At 43.6% G+C, this 19,454-nt stretch overlaps 1 protein-coding gene across 1 annotated transcript; it reads left to right on the forward strand.

Annotated features, from left to right (window-relative positions):
* Positions 1-1,129: 1,129 nt before the first annotated feature.
* LOC146190081 (uncharacterized) lies at positions 1,130-18,631 on the forward strand. Its single transcript, XM_084604821.1, has 9 exons — positions 1,130-1,263; positions 5,275-5,358; positions 5,887-5,975; positions 9,387-9,566; positions 10,853-10,990; positions 13,863-13,918; positions 15,495-15,631; positions 16,315-16,442; positions 18,372-18,631. The coding sequence occupies exons 1-9, from the start codon at positions 1,137-1,139 to the stop codon at positions 18,549-18,551; spliced, it is 1,119 nt and encodes a 372-aa protein (XP_084460947.1). The 5' UTR covers positions 1,130-1,136; the 3' UTR covers positions 18,552-18,631.
* The last annotated feature ends 823 nt before the right edge of the window (positions 18,632-19,454 follow it).

A 19,454-nucleotide genomic window follows, 5' to 3' on the forward strand; every position in this document is an offset into this window, starting at 1 on the left:
CCTTCTTCTTCACGAGTACCACGCATGAGGACCATAGGCTGTTGGGGAGCTGAATAACTCCGCTTAGAAGCATGTTCTCTACCTCTTCTTCATCAATGACGTTGTGTTCATTGACGGAGACACGATAAGGGCGCTGACGTGAGGGGAGGGGGGGGGGGGGGGGGGGGGTTGCATGAGGTCAATGTGGTTCTCGGTATCGGCGTGCGTCCCAAAACAGACTTGTGGTAATCAAAGGTGGAGCATGGAGCAGATCTTCTCAAGAAACTCAAGTAGCTGGGTTCGCTGAGATGGCGGAAGAGAACTGTCGATTCAGCGAAGAAATAGATAATTCGACAGCGGTTTTTTTGTCGCGTATTTGTATTTTCGTGCATTACTTCCAGGGTTTCAATTAATTGTATTTCCTTTTAATAGATTCTGTTAAACGTAATCATGTCAGTATAAAATAAATAGTAGTTGCCTGTTTTAAACCACTGATGAATGTAAAACAATCAAACCAATTAGCACTCTCTCTACGAAGTCACTCTAATTTTCTACGTGTATTTTTGATGCCATGCTCGAGTTCGGTCTCCGCGGCTTATCGGACAAGGTTCGAAGTAAAATGTGCAACCATTAGCGGCACAATATGTAGGAAAAAACACAGAAAAATTTTCTATTGTGATGACACAATTTCTGTGCTGTTTCTGACAGTTAACCTCTTGTGACAGCATAATTTTCTGTAGTTACAATAAAAATGTACTACACAACAACAGACTACAGGAAAGTACTATAGAAAAGGTTAGAAGTAAGACTGGCAAGCACTACAGAACTACAGAAAATACCGACGTTTACGACATAAACTTTGTTGCAAACCTTACAACTAGAGAATATTTTATCGCATTTTTGACATGGGTACATAGTTTTTTTTTTTCTACTGGTATGCCCGAGCAGTTACAAAAACTGACGCGAAACTAGTTTTGCTCACATATGATGTCACTGTGATCGAAAGAGTCAGGAATCATTCACTTCGCAGGGGCGGCATGTTTTAAGAGTATGTACGGTACAGTGAGTGGGAAACGGCTGAAAAGAGGCTTACTGATAGCCCTAGACATTCATTTTTGTGGTTTAAGCCAGTTGACGACGTTGCAGAGACGGAAGCCATGGACAACCCTCGCGTGGTGGACCTGCGGACGGACGCCCTGAGCAAGCCAACACCCGAGATGCGCAAAGCAATGATGGACGCCGAGGTGGGGTACGACGTCTTCAAAGAGGATCCTACCGTCAACGGTATGCTGGCAGAGGAACACGTGTGAAAGAAGGATAGAACAAGATTTAGGGAAGGAAACACTGTGATGGAGTACGGAGTTCAATGTCATTTTGCGTCAACACCGCATGAAATGTGGGAGCCAACGAAGACAGTGTTGATGCGATGTTTAGGAAAACACCCCAAAGTGGAGCAGCATTTCCAATATCACATTAACGCCCTTCTGAACGTATCCTTAACGCTACAGAGAAAAGCTGTACAGCTCTCACAGAAGCGTCGCAATTGGAGAAATTGTGTCCTGGACAAAGGTTAAAACCCTGCGCCACCGCCTGTTCTAGTCGCTCTATCAACTGCGATAAACGAGACGGCCAACATATATTGTAGGGCGAGAAAGAATAGACCAATGCTCGAAATGGGAACGGCGTTGGTGTATTTTCAAGAGGCGATCCCACAACGTGGAGTTGAAATTATAATGAGAGAGTGATTAATCATTACTCTTCATTATTCACACTACAGTCAAGAAGGTTCCGCCAAAGCTGTATTCGTACATTTCATGCATACATGGCAGAATTACTTTTGAAAAGGAATTAAATTACATTACTAATTAATTTGCTGAAAATCGCAGAAAAGTAATTAAATTACATTACTCATTACTGCTCCCCAAAAGTAATAAAATTACATTTCAATTACTTCTACTGAGTAATTCAGTTACTTTGAAATTACTTTCTAGTTTCCATAAATGAAAAAACTAAGTAAAGCTAATAAAGAAAACACATCTTGTTCTCCAGAGTATTCTAGTTGACTATAGTTCGGCTCAATTCTGACTCCTTTTGCCAATCCGTTACGGTGGCTTCGGATTGTAGCACGTCGTTCCTGCTTTTGCGCACTCTACTTTGTTGTCTATTGAAGGAGTGAGGGCATGCACTTTAGTAAAAGTAATTTCGAGAGGAATTAATTACTTTGCTGCAAAATCACCACCTAAAAGTAATTCACTACATTACTAAATACCAATCTGAAAAAGTAATTCATTACATTACAAATTACCGGAAAAAATTAAATTACAGTAATTTCATTACTGTAATTCATTTACTGCCACGTCTGATTTCATGTGTAGCCTTATGACTGCGCTTGGATGAATCCTAATGCGTTTTACTCTCTTGTTAACGGATATATTATAACTAGTGCTCTATCGATGCCTAACAAATGTATTGTGGCGGTTTATCATTCCCCTCGCCCGTCCGAAACGGCGAACACCCTCCCACTCTGTCTTGAACTGCTGTCACCATTCCTCTCACGGCCTCCTCCTCTCGGAGGGACTGCGGTGAGGCCTGGAGGAGAGCGCTGGAGTATGTGCAGTTTTATTCCTCCATGAGTATCCTGATGGGCGGCCCCTCCTTCCTCTCCCCTCTTTTCTCCACGGGCACCGGCTGCGGTGGCACGGCTCCAGAGAGGAGACGGCAGAGACGGCGATGCGAGCGGACTCTTCTATCGAGGAAGCGAGCGCATTGTAGATGCCGATAAACAGCTTGGCCCGTTGGCGATTCCTCGATGTTTATTATTCGAGGGCCCGCATGGGACCCGAGCTCAATGAGCAGTGTTTATATTCCTCAGAACAGGGCCCATGCAAGCCCCGTAGAATACCCACAGCGTACAAACTCACCAAAATTTTAGATATATTCAATATGGGTACAACGCTTCGGTATCGCATGCGGGCTGGGACGAAAGGCGTAGTTGAGGGCTCTGGATTCATTTCGACCACATGGATATTTTTAACGTACGCTGACACGGAAGGCGATGGTAAATGCGCGATTGCATACATGCTGCGTTTCGATGGAGCCGAAACGGAGTGGCGTCCGTGTGCGGTGCAATGCCAATGCACGTTAAAGAACCTCAGGTGGAAGAACCCGAAGCCCTCCACTACAGCGTCTCTCCTAGCCTGAGTCGCTTTGGGATGTTAACTTAAGGCCTATAAACCATACGAAACCATCTTAAGGCGAAGCTTAAGTGTTTTCTTTTTTTCATTTCAATTGCATCCAAATGCGACCGCCGTAGCCCGCATTCAATCTTTACGACGTCAGGAAGAGTAGGCGAATGTCACGGCACCTTGCTTCTGAATGGGCTATGAAGTCCGACTCAATAATACGTAGATAATGTTTGATGAAGTGCGGTGTAGCACGCATATTAAAGTGTTAGGTTTCTTATCATTACTTCAATCTTTGACACATGCTGCGCTGTAGAGGATTAGGTTGCTTCATTCTAACTTCTATGAAAGACGCCCGTAGGCACAATCATAGCTCAAAGCTGAACCCAGAAATTTCAGCCAGGATTATCGAATGTTTGCGGCTGTATTATTTCAGCAATTTCTTGCAGAGAGAACTTCCAGCTTCAATTGCTCTGCGACAACTCAGTTCGAAACGTATCATGTGAATATTTAACGTACGATGCACACGGAAAACCCCGAAATTTGTCACATGCTCTCTCCGCGATGAGACTGTGGCGCGACGTCCTTTAACGCAAACATATTTCCGCTTCAGTACGCTTTTTATGCAGACTTGGCCCTGAATAGAAACCTAAAACAGAAAGAAGTATGGCTAATGCTCTATAGTGTCTATACTTTGGATTTTCTGCGGAAGTAATTTCAGGCAGTCGCTACGGAGGAGCACTGGGCAGCAAGAAGGAAGCACGTTCCTGCAAAATGGGCCCCCAGTCCCTGCATTCTGGCCGGCTTAGCTGTGCTTGCTCTATGCTGAGTGTCCACGAACTTGATTTGTGCTTCCCATGTGTGTGGTGCCGAATTGAACTGCAGCCTCTGCAACAACTGGCGTTTTCTTGCGTTAGCTCTATAGCTCGCAATCGCCGATTTCATCGTTCACCTGTTTGTCTATGCCTGCCTTCCTGCAAGGCAACGGAGCTTTATATTTGTATCGTATGGCCTTTCATATGCTCTGGTATGTTATCACTTTATGCAGCCCTTAGCCAAAGTGAAAACCGAAGTGCTAGAGGAGCCCATCTGGCCTGACCGCGCTAAATCGACCGTAATGTTTTGGGCTATGCATGCAGAAGCGCTCATGTTTCCGACTGTGCGCAGGACATGCTTGGCTGGCAGATTCGAAACGAGCCATTGGAATAGACAAACTTTGCTTTATTGCACCATATCGGACAGGCTAACATTTGTTGTTACGGCGTTCGACTAATGTTCCCAAGGAAGCGGGATCGAATCCTGGCCGCGGCGGCCGCTTTTCGATGGAGGCGAAAAGCAAGGAGCCCGTGTGCTGTGCGATGTCAGTGCACGTTAAAGAACCCCAGGTGGTCGACATTTCATGAGCCCTCTCCACTAAGGCGTCTCTCATAGCCTGAGTCGCTTCGGGACGTTAAACCCTGCAAACCAAACCAAACCAAACCTGAAGGAGGGTGGTTCGCATCCTAGCGCAAACACGACTAACTTACCCTCATTTTATTATGCACGTGAGGGGAAGCACTTTTCGGCACAAGCTCCGCGGGCAACTTTCGGTCTAGTGAGGTATATGAGATTTTCGCCTTAACTCAATTCCTGCTGAAGCAACTTTTATCTATTTTTACTTCTAAGCATTATTGGAATGTGTATTGAAGGAAATTCGCAAAATCCGCATAGCAATAACCAATGGTACGAAAGTGATTTTTGCAGCAAAATCTATCTTCTGTGTACAAACACAACTTATATAACGTAGAAAATAATTGAGAATGTTCTGTCCCATTCTGCATTAATTCCATCAAGAGTAAGCTGCACTCCTAAATGTTAGCAATTCTTTTGGTCCTGTTTTTCTAGTTTTATAGATACCAAGGTGTTTATAGGCGAATGAGCAATGAAACTGATGTATTTAATAGAAAAATTAAGGCGCTAACAATTTTACCGGATAGTATATTTTTTTACGGGAAATCGCTAGGGAGACAGGAAGACCAGAAAGTGAAGGAAAAAAAAAAGAAGTACCAAAGGCTTCAAAAGCACTTTTCACGCGACTGTGCCGGAAACTTCAACAGCTTCCAGCATTTCGCAGAGCTGGAGCGCGTGATGGCCGAGCTCTTGGGAAAGGAGGCAGCCCTGTACGTGCCAACTGGGACCATGGGGAACCTGACTTCAGGTGAACGTCTGCTTATTAATTAGTACTTTAGTTTTTTTTTTTTTTTTTTTTTTTTTTTGTGCTGCATTTGAGAACTCTTGTGCTTGCTTTAAACTCTGTGGTCCCCAAACATACGTTGAAATGAAGCTCATCTCTGTGTTACATAAGGTCGAGTGACTTATTGATTGAGAGAATTTGCCTGACTACATTAAATCTAAACCGCCCATTGAAACTGCGCTTGGCTACTTGGAGAAAGAAAAAATCGCTGGTTGGCATTCGGCTAGACAGTGTCAAAGAAAGCGCCTTGAGCAAAGGAAACACAACAATGATGTTTATTTTTTATGGAAATTGTTTTTGATGTGAACAAAATTCAGAATTAGGCCGAGAATGTCTAAAGCACTACTCTTTGCTTCAGGCATCCTCGAGAGAAGTGCCATTAAGAGTATACAAGCTATAACTTCCTTCTACTCAGACTTAATCAAGGAATAAGATGACCAGGATGCTTAGAGCACTGTACGCTGCAGACAAGTTACTTGTACGCGTTCGCAGTGATGGCGCACTGTGACCAGCGGGGAACGGAGATTCTGGTGGGAGACAGTTCGCACATGTTCCGCTTGGAGCAAGCAGGAGTATCGCAGGTATGTGCATCGGGAAGAGTAACCATCCCATCGTCATCAACATAACTGCGTCCGCAGCGGGACGACAAGCTCTCCCGTATCCTTCCAGCCCAGCCCCGTGATATGCCACCTAGCGGCCATCTCATCCCAGTAACCTTCCCAACCTAAACTGTCGCGTTTGTATAGCCCCACGCCAAGCTCGCCTTCCCTTCTCTCGGAACCCTTTCTAAAACCCTAAATGAACCAATAGCAATAAATAACAAAAAGGGCTCTAATATCAGATAGCAATTTGTCTGTTAGAAGTCGCAACAGAGAACATCGCTCCCTTCGGGTGAGTGTTACCGGGTCGCTACGAAGTAACCTACATCGTGTGTTTGGGTATATATATACAGAAGTTTCAGGACCCAATTTCGGAAACTCCTAAAGATAGCGCGTTCGAAACAGAGAAGAAAACTAGGGGTCACTTAAGCCCCGCGTCATGCCCTCGAAGGGTATGAAGCAATAGCGGTCCCTCGTTCTCGTAAAGTCTTTGTCAAAAGTTTAGAGCCCAGAAGGTCGGCTTCTGAGCCATGCCATGTGTCTCATAATGCATTTCCAGGTTTCCAAACTTTCTGAAGGCAAGAAGATTTTTCGTCCTACCCTCTCTAGTGGCTAAGAATTCCATGATTGTTAAAGAAGCCATGATATACAGCTTAAAAGCAAACCGTCTGGGCTCTAAACTTTTGACAAAGGCTGTACATGTACTCGGCATCTAAGAGCACTGGAAGGCTGATTCTTATTCTACCTTCCCAGCTCCTACGAGCACCCCGAGTTGGCAGCTCCTTCCGACAAGTCGCACATACAAAACCATAGCATAATTAGTGGTTGGCCGTGTCAGCTATTAGCACTAGCTACCAATACCATGGCCGTCGTTTTCTGCTCACAACGCCGGTAACACCGATGCCGGATTTTCTGGTTAACGCGACCTTTGACGCTATCGCATTAAATATATTTGCAGCAACATAGTCACCATCTCGGCAGATTTAATTTTCTGTAAACAGAACGCATTAAATACACTACAGAAGAATACTTATTTACATATATGCAAAGCAACAGGTCCTTATTCGATCTCGTCAACAGACGTCGTCGCGTTTCCAACGAGCTTTCTAGGCGTCTGTAAAGCCCTCGGTTTCAGTCTTGTGTGGGAAATAGCGCGGGATTTCTTCTTGACTCAGCGCTATAGAGAATGTGTTGTTATTCCTTTCAAAAGCTGACGTGGCATCATCTTGTCTATGGACACTTTCACTCACTACCCAAATGGGCGGAATAAAATTTAATTTAAGAAATCGAAATGATTTTTTTTTTAATTCAGAGCATTCTTAAATTAAAAAAAAAAAGAAATGCATGACGCCACATGAAGACAAGAAAAAATACGGTGAGACGATGGACAGCAGTGACCAGTCACATGGACCGCGGTATTCGTCGTGTTATTTCTTATTATGAAGGGAATTAGAAATGTTTTTTCAGTGAAAGGTGGTAAGATTGTTGTTATGTAGAAATAAATTTAGAATACAACAAAACGTTTTTCAAGCTGTTATGAAGAATTTAGTTCCCATTAAAAAAGATAATGTGAGAGTAAAAGCGAGTTTCATTAAGTTCTCCAATCACTTGCAACTATTGACGCTATCCAAAGATATCGCCAAAAGTAAACTGAACCCTCTGGCACTGTTATTCTCGCCAAAAATCAACAAACTTAACTACCCCTGCAGACCTATTGTGAGTGTAAATGGTTCTTGGCAACTGTTTCTAATCAAGAAATAAAATCAACTTTTTTGATCAGCACAGATTAGTTGTTGGTTTCGGTACAGCCATGCATTGATGTGTCAGGATACATTGCCTGCCGTAATGACCCCAGTCTTTCTGTGGAGAACTTTTTGAAGTTAGTGCAGCAGTCTCTTAACGCTACCTTTATCTTTTTTTAACCAGCATCCTTATCTGCAGCGAAAACGTATAGCTACTCCGGTAGTAACATATATTAGCGAAGTTTAATTGCAGCTGTTACTTTCGCCGTAATTTTTCCTTGAACGATTCATTAACGCGACGGAGTTAAAGGCCCCGTTCTTCAGAAAATCCAGCGTCATCAGAATGTCGGCGCTGTAAGCGAGAAATCAAGGGCATGCAGGGGGGAAGAATTGTAAATTGCTAAATTGGTTTATAGGAAAGGAAAGTCCAGTGTCTGTCATACTTTCCCCGAGGGCACCTAAACCTCGCCGTAAGAGAGGGGAGGAAGGTGGGAGTGGAAAAAACTTGCCAACAATTACGTTACTTCCTAATGCGAAATTTGAGCGCAGCTCATCAACTGTTTCACCTTTTTCAATAGACTGAGGCAAATATTTTGTGCAAGACATGAATGTACAATTAGACAACTTTTTTAATTTTTCACATATAATTCCTTCAAGAAACACTCCACTAATAGTTCTTGACTGTCATGAAGGAAGCTTTGTGGTCGCAGAAATGAAAAGAGCAGTTAAGTTTTCGGGAGGTTGCGGGAAGCAGCGCGTGGGTCCATAGGAATGTTGCGCGGCGAAGAGAGCAGCGACTGACTGATGCCGCTAGCGAGTGAAGAGAACGTGACTCTGCGTTTCGGCTGGATAGAGCGCGCGTTGCCCCGATGGCCCTAGCTGCGGAGCTGGTTACGAGGGACAACGCCGACGGCGACGTGAAACGTAGGAACGGGCGCCAATGAGCTGCTCTCTAAAAGGAAAGGAAGAAAGAGGTGCCGTAGTGGAAGACACTGAAATCCATTGTTTTTTGTTTGGGGAGGGGGGTAGCGAGGGAGCGGAAGGTGGAAAGGAAAGCTCACAGTATCTCTATCGCTTCTCGGTTGACATCTACACTTGCAATGAACGGCATATAATTGGAGATACAGATATGTTGTCGGTTCCAATCCCTGTCGCAAACTGGCCTCCAAAATAACTTGCAGGCTGATGCTAAATCGCTGGCGAAATGGTATGACACAGCCGCAAACATTTCACAATGAACTGTTGCATCAAAATTTCGACACGAGATTACATTCGCATTTTCCTTTCGCCGTGTTTGCCTAATGCGCGGTGGCGGCAACGTCGACGGTGACGCCTTTTTGACCAAGTGAGCTGTGCACGTTCTCACGTAAAATTAGCCTCGTAAATCAGGAGGCATTCTTTAAGTTAGTGCCTTTATTTTATATGCAACCGCCTGATCCTCCTGGCCTCATCAGCTTTTGGCGATTGAGCATCCTGAGGCGCTATAAGCGTTCAATAAGACGCTGATGAGCTAAGCTGGACACAGAGAAAAGGGCCACTGGATCGGTGTATCATAAAACCTGCGCGGGCAGAATGTAATTCCTTACCTACATGTCGCCGGGCTGCAGCTCGGACCCGACATCGTTTTATTAGCGATGTTTCCTCTTCCCAGGTGGCGGCCGTGCAGAGCTGGGCTGTGCCCACCCAGAAAGACGGCCGCCTTCTTATCGCAGATCTGGAGTCCCGCGTCAGACCCCATAACTTCCTCTACCCCAAGACTTCACTGCTCTGTCTCGAAAACACGCACAACTTGTGCGGAGGCACCGTTCTTCCCGTTGACTATGTGGAACAGGTGCGGGAACTATGTGGTTGCACTCACTTTTTTATATTGGACAGCGGATGCTTCTTCGTGAAAGCGCGGGCATTTCGACGTTGGAATGCCGGAGACAGACTGCGTGCATGAAATTTCTTTTCCTTCTATATAACAATTGCATCAACATAGATAAAGATTTGTACCTAAAGCCGCCTTATCATCGCTCTAAAAGAATTAACCATGACATGTGTATAAGACCGTTTTCTGCTAAATGTGGCTTGTTCAAATTCTCATTTTTTCCCCGTTCCATAGAAACATGGAACAACCTGCCCCACAAGTTTATGAATAATGTGTCGCTTGATCCCTTTTCTGCCAACGTTGAGTCTTTTTTTCAAGAAATGTCATTGTCGTAGAGTTGTTGTTTCACTGCCCTCTTTGTTGTTCACGGGTCTTAACGTAGCTTTTAAATATCCGCAACCTTGATGTGTTATTCATGGTGTACTCTGTATGCTTTCCCTGCTGCCTTGGAACACTATGCCTGCTGTTTATACTTTTTTTCCCACTCCTGTCAGAGCCTGAGAAAGGCTTACAGTATTGTAAAAATAAAAATAAATAAATAAAATAAATAATACGATGGTCAGCAAACTGTTGATGTAGTCTTCGCATCAGCGCAATGGGCGAATTCCGAACATCTTGTCCGCTTAATTGCTGGTATGGTGCAACTTATCTGGCTCCAAAATTATAGACGCAAACTTCAGCCGTGAACTATACCGGTCGATTGCTTACATGGAATTGATTTGTGCACGGTTGTTACAAAGTGGTCGGAAAGTTGTGTTTCTCGCCGTATCGAAATGACAGCTGCGCCTTCAAAATTTGATAACGCAGAGACAATCGCCGGCTATTACAGCCTTATTAGAAAGTGACAACAGCAAGCCATCCTTGGACGGCTGAACCAGCTACAGTTTTTTTTCTTTTTTTTTTTTCTAGCAGATCATGCCAACAATATAGAAGTCAACTTTCAGGGAGTTCTAGCCCATTACAGGCCGTGTTCGCCTGAAACACTCAACACACCCCCCCCCCCCCCCCCCCTCCTTCTCATGCTTCATGTTCTAGGAACATAAAACCGGCAGCGCTTATTTATTACAGCCTATCTGCACCTGCTTCTCCTTTTTTTTTTTTTCCACGTTCGACGTGAATCCGGCCAAATAGATAGCCTATAGGTATCTCTGCTTGCTCTAGCTCCTCCTAATCCTCACCCCTTTCGGCTGTGAGCCTGAACAGGTATGTTGTGTTAGTTACGAAGACTCCAACATTGTGGCTCCCAGGCTGCTCAGTTTGCGAAGGCCAACAAGATTCCCCTGCACATGGACGGATCGAGGATCATGCACGCTGCCATCTATTTGGGTCTCCCCATCAAGGATATCCTGACGGGATGCGACACCGTCGTGGCGTGCCTTTCAAAGGTACCGCGTCTATTTTTTTCTGCAGAATGCGGTCAATACAAAAATTCATTCCTATATAGAACGGTATTAACACGCAGGGAAGCCCAATAGTGAATGTATGCATGACGTCTCCTACCAGCTGGGCTGTCTCCACTGACATTCACTCGGGTAGCCACGAGATAAACATTGGGCTGAAAGATGGGATTCCACCGCAGGCTTCCCTCGGAGAATTGTCAAACATGCGAAGAAAAAGCTTCTAACCCTCCGCCAAGGAGGGAATACTTTGTCTTGGCCGCGGCCTATCGTTCCCATTTCCGCTACCGAAGTCTATATACACAGCCGTGAGCGAAGCACGCTACAATATTTTTTTATAAATTCGTTCTTGGCTATGATATTTGGGGGATGAATTCAGGAAATATAGAAGATGCCCTAAATTAACATTAAACAGTCAATTGGCGTTCTTAATTAATTACTTGGCTGGTTGAAGCAAATTCTGCCTCTCAGATAGTGTTAGCCCTAGCATCAAAAATATCCCATGGGCTAAAACAAATTTAAAGTCAGTTGCCTATTAGTTAAAATTTTGGACCTTCTAAAAAGAACACCTATACGCCAGTGTACTGCCTCTCGCGTTCATGCTAGGCTGGGGCAGGGATACATCTCCCATATACAAAAAACGCTGATTCGTTTGGAGTGCTTTTGCCGCAGGTAATATTGTCCCACTGGAAACGGGCACACATGGCTAGTCCACAGCTCAAGGGTTTTAACTCCTATCTTTACTACTATGTGCATTGTTTTTTTCGGCACTTACACTGTGTCGCAAAGGGATGATACGTTGACCAGCACTGGAATAACATTTAGGTTCTAAGAAGAGAAATGGAAATTTGAGAAGGTGTGTAAACGCAGTAAAAGCGGCAATTATTAGCAATGCTCTAATGCATTCTTATGCATATCTTAATTTGCGCACGAACAATTCGTGAATACTAAAACAAAAAAAAAAAAAAAAAGACTACCTGATGGTTAGACCTAACTCTCTGCTTCCTTAGCAACATTTAGAGAATTAAATATTTTGCCCACCTGCAAAAAAAACCGTTGCGTTTTAAATTATTCCTAACATTTAGACGGAATATGCCTGCCTTTCTTGCTGGAACAGTTTTCGACAACCTTTTATGCCTCCACTGCTGTCTTGGTCAAGTAAGTTAAGGGCCGTAACTGCTGAGCATCTTAAGCTTCATTTCACCCTTCCTGCAGCGAGTCCTATTTAGATTTGCGGTATATGTGCTCTCTGACCATACTCTGAGAATGTGGCCTGAGCACCCTCATCACGTTTGTGCTCCAGAATAAACACAGGCACTGTTCTGCTCCGTGTTAGTGATTGTTTAGTTAAAGTTTTTATGGAGATTCTGAGGGGTCGTGTGAAAAAATTTAACAGACGAAGTATTTATCCTTGCGTAGCTATTTGGACGCTCTTTCAAGCATAGAAATAACACTTTCATGAAGCACTAAACAAAAAAAAAAATATCTTCAAATGCTAACTTTTGCAAAAAGATTGAAAAAAAAAAATAAAATATGAAAGGTTATATACATGTTTATGTTTTGTTCATTCCTTTAGCGCTGTGGGCAAAAATACGACCCTGACAGACCTTGGGAAATAAGGCTCGTCATATATTGAAATATTTATACGATTGAGTTGTAACATACATTAAAATGTAACTTTTTAGACAATTTTTCAGCCACATGAAAATAAATTTATACATCATGCTTTATAGAGAAAAAAATCTTCCTTCGTGAACCTGCAGAATAAAAATTAAAAAAAAAACGAACAATACAGAAACTTAAAAAAGCATGAAAACCAAAATTTTAAAAACACAAAAAGTTCAGAATATAGAAAATGTGGTAAACTGTCTCGTTTTATTTGTGAAAATTTGGCGCGCTTATCTGCAGGCTTTTTATTTAGTGCAGTTTGGAAGCAAAGTCGTCAACCGATTCCTGCGGTATTGGTTGCGAGACTGGCATGTACACACTCACCTAATTACATGTTAAAAATGCAGTGAAGCAAAATTACCAAGTACGGAATATGTTATCAGTATTTAAAATCTTCCCAAGGAGCCCTTATGTGAAAGCTAAGTAGTCAACCGCACCTTACTGCGACTGAAAGAGCTTCGCACATCGGTTTGTGTTTGGAGAGGCTACCACATGTAGCAGAGCTTTCCTTATTGGAACAGTAGCATAAGCTTTGAACCTTTCGCGAATAAATATGAAAAGGCGAGAATACGGAGACAATAAACTCCAAAAGAGCAAGCTAAAATTGAAACATGCGCAATTTAGACCACTATGCTCCAGCTTGATCTTCGCATTATCGGAGATGAAGTCATTCAAAGCTTGTGAAGTCTTTTTTGGACTTGTCGCTTATTCACACACAAAAAATCTGCACTAAAGGCAATGGAACCATACGGAATTTTTAGTCCATATTGACGAGTACTCGGCGCCATTTTGTTGGCATCTGAGAAATTATTCATTTCTGTTAAGAAGCCACCTAGAAAGAAAAAGTGGGCTACATGGAACCAAAACTGTCAACGCCAGACTACATCTTAGAAGTTCAAGTTCAGGCTCGGCTTCGCGCCAAAAGCCTTCGAGCATATGGGATCGATTGCCTATGTGGTGGTCCCAAAAACGTCAGGAGTGTAATGCTCGGATTTTAGCTGCTAAGTATATAGGTGGACACGTGGTGTTGTTGACGTCACAAAATAAAACGCCAGTCGGCTGACGAGGAACTCACGGTCATCAGTCGGAGGGCGGAAACTCATATGATATTTTCGGTCTCTCAAAATGGCAGCGTCACCACAAATCGTCGAGAAGTCACGATGTTGTTTATAGAATCACTTCCTCTCCGCAGGGCCTTGCTTGCCCCATAGGGTCCCTGGTGGCGGGACCAAAGAAGTTTATCGAAAAGTGAGTTGTTCTCCGTCTTTCAGACTTTTCTTGATGGATGTCAGAATATAAAACCGTGATATTCTGTTTCAGGATTCATTAAACGAGCTGGCGTGTTTAACTTCCTGATGCAGGGTTGCAGTTCATAAACCACTAATAGCTATTAGTGATAAGTGATATAAAACCTCATATATTTGAACATGACGAACTCAACTGACACCATAGGTTTGGAAATGGTAATGAGTTTTTAAATGACTTTTGTTGTAACGTAAAATTTACCCCCATGCGATAAAAACATTTGATAGGGAACAATAACAAATCAGCCGCTGTCGAGGCGGCTTTCACGTAGACAAATTTCAATGCTACTTCGGCACAGCCAACTGTCCTCTGTCGTTGCAAGGCGTCTTGATGTCAGCAGTCACTAGTCACTAACCCTGTATAGAAAAACAATAATGACATTTCATCAGGTGGCCCGAAGGACAACAGAGCATTACCGAAACTGCGGGCGGGAAGGTTCTAATACAACGCTCGTGCTCTGGGACCTCCATCCGTATATCACTGACACACGACAGTTTGAATGTCCCAATAAATATATATCGGTCCTCGATGCACGGCGCGCGTGGAGCCAGCAACATCAGCTTCACCGAGCGATTCAGGCTATGGGCAATTATGGGCTCTCGCAATTGATTATACGAGGGTTTGATAGTTTCAGAGTATATTTATGAGCTTTAATGCTTGCCCTTTCGAGTGCATATAAGTTACAACTGACAGACAAAAAAGAGTATCGCTGTTTCTAATTGGGCAGGTTCTGAATATGATAGCTTGTGTATCATATATGAAAACACAAAAGGCGCAGCCATACGGCTTTGTAGCCGTATGAGTGCGCTTGGGTGGATGTCAATGAGTAATTACTCCCCCATTACATATATACTCCACCTTAGGAAATTCCCCTAAATATTTGACCAAAAAGACGATAGCACCTTATGGTGTTCACTCAATCTGAAAGGAAAACCTGTTAGTCGAAATGGGGATGCACCCATGATGGGGGCTAGCCCGGACCTGGGGCTGCGAATCAAAGGAAGTGATGGAATTTCTAATTACAGCTACTAAGTCGTCAATCATCAAGAGAAAGGAAGGGGATCAGACAACACGTTTTCATTGCAATAGTAAATAAATAAAAACAGAAACCATGCAGCGGATTGTTAAGGCTATGCTCTTCTCTGAGGCTCATTTCGATAGCAGTCGTTAAGGGAGTACCAGACCACCGAAAAACGTACTGCGAGTGGTCCCTATGATTCCCATGAATTTAGGAATGGCTTCAGTGCTCGAGCGGTGAGTATTGAAATAAAGACAAGATTTATTTACATGCCCATCTTCGGCTCTTTATACGATGGCTGTAAGATATTCAGGCCATAAGCGGAGCTCTATACCTTCCCGCTCGATCTGCCTGTACGGCACTTCATGCAAGAATGCATCCAACGTTTATTTTGGCAGGGTACGTGAGTACTCATACGTTGGATCCGCACCCGAGGTTTCCAGAGAAGCTTTACCAACGCCTGCATTTTTTTGTTTTCGTGCACGGTTACGTGGAGTGCAGAGTAGCTCGGGCGCGCAAGGCTCTGGGTGGAGGCATGGGACAGGCGGGAGTCGTCGCAGCGGCCGGTCTCGTCTCGCTCAGAACAGTCCTGCCACGGCTTCACGAGGACCACGAGAACACGCAGCGACTGGCCAGGGGTATGCACGTCCATTTCGTGTTCCGTCAGTTTTTATGTCTCTTTTTCACTCTTCATATCTGCCGCCACCTACCCCCGCCCTTCGTCTTCGTGTCCGATTCATCTATACACTTGCGTCCGCATGCCTTTACTTGTCTGTCTCTCTCTGTACGACACTTTGCACTCCTTCCACATGCAGGCCCATTGAGTAACTCAGCAAATTTGGACGCACGTTCCGCGCCCAAGATATACACTTTAGATCAAATCTGCGGGAGAATTAAGTGTTCTGCTCGCAAAATAAAACTTCTGGGGAACGGCAGGGCCGTGGTGCTGGCAGTGTTTACAGTTGATAAAAAAGCCGTACCATGTTTTATCCACTGTCCCTGTAGTGACGCAGGGTACATGCTTTGCATCTACTTCTGTATACGGTTCCTCCAAGCAAACAGCAATGCATTGCATATTACAGGGAAATAAAAAATATATATAATATTTTCCTTTGCTGGAGGCGGCTACATACACAAAACTAAACATTCCTGGTAGAATGTTCAAGCCTATTTAGTCTTTTCATGCTCTTCGTGGCATCGCACTGTTCCCGAATGACACATCATTTCCAGACTGTTCGAATTCTCGTTTGCCAACATTACATCCTGAGTAAACTATAGACGTTTGTGTCATTGTAATGTGTCTGTCTATGATTTGGCGCAGGCGTTAGTCTGAAGGACAACCCCTACATTACCATGGACCTGGACACAGTGCAGACCAACATCGCCTTCTACGACTTCGTCGACACGAGTCGGCTGTCACCAGCCACTTTCTGCGAACGGCTCAACAAGGTTATATCCTCGACTGTGATCATTTTCGCCTTACGCCTATTACTCATACTGTCGTTCATCCATTCACATTCATATTGTTTATATATCCCCTATGAAAATTAGCTCAGAATTTCTGATATAATCAAGATGAGTCATGAAAGAAATATTTGTTATGCTCTTTCCATGATACGTACATCATAAATTCTTCATTAATTTTTGCATCTGGCTTTTTTAATCATACTGACGTCATAAAATCTTGGTTCGACTGACATCATTGATTTTTGCTGAGTTTCCTTCATGGACTTTTCTGATAGAGAAAGACAGTAGAAGTTGTGAAACATGAAGAATCAGAGACCATTTTCGAGCACTGTGTGTATATTTTTCCACTCGGTCACGCACTAATGATGCACATCAGTTAAGAGACCTTTGAAGTGAAAACTTCGTTATTACCGGCTGTAGACTGTATGGACGACGCCAGAAGCTTCTGCAGAACTCTGATTATGTCAGTTTCCCACCAAAACTTGCTGGGGCGCTGTACCATTGGTGATCTAGAAGCATAAGCGCAGGGAATGAAGTTCAGATCTAGGAAGTGCCATGGATGTCTACTGGATGAATGCAATGCCCTAATCTCGACGTTGTTCTTACTTGCTTCTTTCGAGACTTGATAGCTGTTTGCTCATTAGCGGGTTTAGCCCCGGTGTGCACCAAATTCCAGCGAAAGATTACATTTGCAAGATTACATTACATTGTGAATGCATTTTCCTAATGTCCTCAAAAGTACGGCCGAACATAGTGATATGGCGTTCTAATCAAACTTTAATTTTACACATCTCAGTTGCTGGCCGGCTTCTCTCTTTCCATACCACTGGTCGGAGGACTTCCTCTGAGTGGAATTTTTCCACAGCCTTCTTGAGTTGTAACCGACTATAGGTGTGCCCATTGAGAGAAAGCTCCGATGTATATTATACATTCATGTGGAAGTGAAAAAACATTTTGTTAGAGACGAGAAAGCGAATTCCAAAAACCGAAAAATTCTAGCAAGCGATTCCCGGGAAATATTTTCTTCACTTGATTAATGTAAACTACAAAGTGGTGCGTCAGGCAAATTAAATAACACGTAGACAGGGTAAGTGACCGAAAATAACCCACCACTTTTCTTTCTTCTCCTGCTGCGTTATTAAACTGAGTCTCCTAAACTGACCTTAGCCGCTTAGCCCCAAAGAAAGAGCGGTTCCAGAAACATCGGGAAAACTCATATCCAAAAGGGAGCCGGTTGTACCCGATTTTAAGTCCTAATTCGGCGCAGGCATTTCTCGTACATGTTTTATTTATATTTTTATTCCTTGGGGGTAGACATATGCGTATAAACAGCCGGCAAATCGGTTCGGTAAAAAGGATGCAGTGCTCTGTGTGTAGCATAATGAGCAAAACAATTAGCTCGATGTAGTCAACAAAACAAAAAACGAACCCAACACTAGGGTATCTCAAAATTGCGTTCTTTTGACGGAAATAAAATTTTCACCACTGACAACCCCTTGACTCAGCACCGATGGCAAGGGGTGAGAGAAATGAATGGAAAAGACGCTGTACTCGTTTTTGTTTTCATTCTTGTTTCTGTCTGTGTCCGTCCTTTATTTTGTTCCCTGCCTTCTTTTATCGTCGCCCATCTCTGCCTTTTCTTCTTGACTGCTTCGACCTTCAACTCAGGGTTTGCTCCGTATAGCGGCTCCCGCCGTAAAATATAGCACCGCGTACAGTTCGAAAACAGCTTTACTGGTACATCTTCTGTTATGCTGAATTACTCTGCCTTTGCTTACCTCCGGGAGGTACCTGCAGCTAGTGTAATAATCTGATTCCTGAATAAATTAACTTTTTGTACCCCTGATCCGATCACGACCGGGAATCCCAACTGGCCCGCTTCCCTATAGCTTAATCCTTTTCTTCCGCCAGGTGACTGAGCGCGAGTACGAGGACCTGCAGCAGGCGATCACCGTGAAGATGATCCCGCTGACCCCGACCAAGGCGCGCGCCGTGCTCTACAACGATGTGAACGCGGACGACGTGGACGCAGCCATCGTCAAGATACGCTACGCGATAGATGAACTGTGCCGCCCAGTTACAAGATTATAAGAGTATAGTACACGGAACGGAACAAGAAATACAAATAAAAACGTGTGTATTGTCGTTGAAGTAAACTAGGTGAGAGCGAAAATAGACTTGAATTTTGCATATAAGTTGCTTTGGGATGAACAAAGGATATAAACACGAGGACCAAATTTTACCAAAAACGGCCACCGAGCGTGCCATGTAATGTGTTAAACCACTCGCAAAACGAGGACTAAAATAACTGATAGCTGGAAGAAACCAGATGGCGCTAGGCCAGTTTACCAGAACGGCAGATTAGACAGAGTGTGGCAAAAATTAAACTGTATAGTTATAGCTCCCTTTCGGTTTTGCAGCTATATCCCAAACCCCCGCCTTTACGATCAACAGAGGCGCTGGATCCCATTTACGTTAACCCGCCGTCCCTATATTAGGTTTGAGAACACAGAAGTTAGACCGGTCAACCCGTCCAGTATATGTGTTGTTGTGTGATTGAATAATCCCAGTGGGAAAAAACTACAGAAAATTTTCTGATGTTACGACAGAATTTCTGCGCGGTTTTTGACGGGAAACCTGCTGGGACAACAGAACATTCTGTCGTAACATCACAAATTTCTGTAGTTACAATAGAAAAGTGCTACACAACTACAGACAACCGAAATATACTACAGAAAGACTACAGAACTACAGCAAAGTACTACGGAACTACAGAAAAATTTGATGGTTACGACAGAACTACAGGATATTTTGTCGTATTTTTGACACAGTTCTGTAGTTTTTTTTTACTGGGATAGGTTCAGGAGAGTCTATTTTTTTTAATGATTGGATATTTATATATGGTAGTCCAAATTATACTGCATATTAACAGTGAAAAAAATTAGTTGGGACTTAGCTCTGGTTAACCATAGTTGAATCGCGATAGCAACGGCG

This window comes from Amblyomma maculatum, chromosome 5 (assembly GCF_055883805.1).
Source record: "Amblyomma maculatum isolate TAMU_Amacu chromosome 5, ASM5588380v1, whole genome shotgun sequence".
NCBI classification, from domain to species: Eukaryota; Metazoa; Arthropoda; class Arachnida; order Ixodida; family Ixodidae; genus Amblyomma; species Amblyomma maculatum.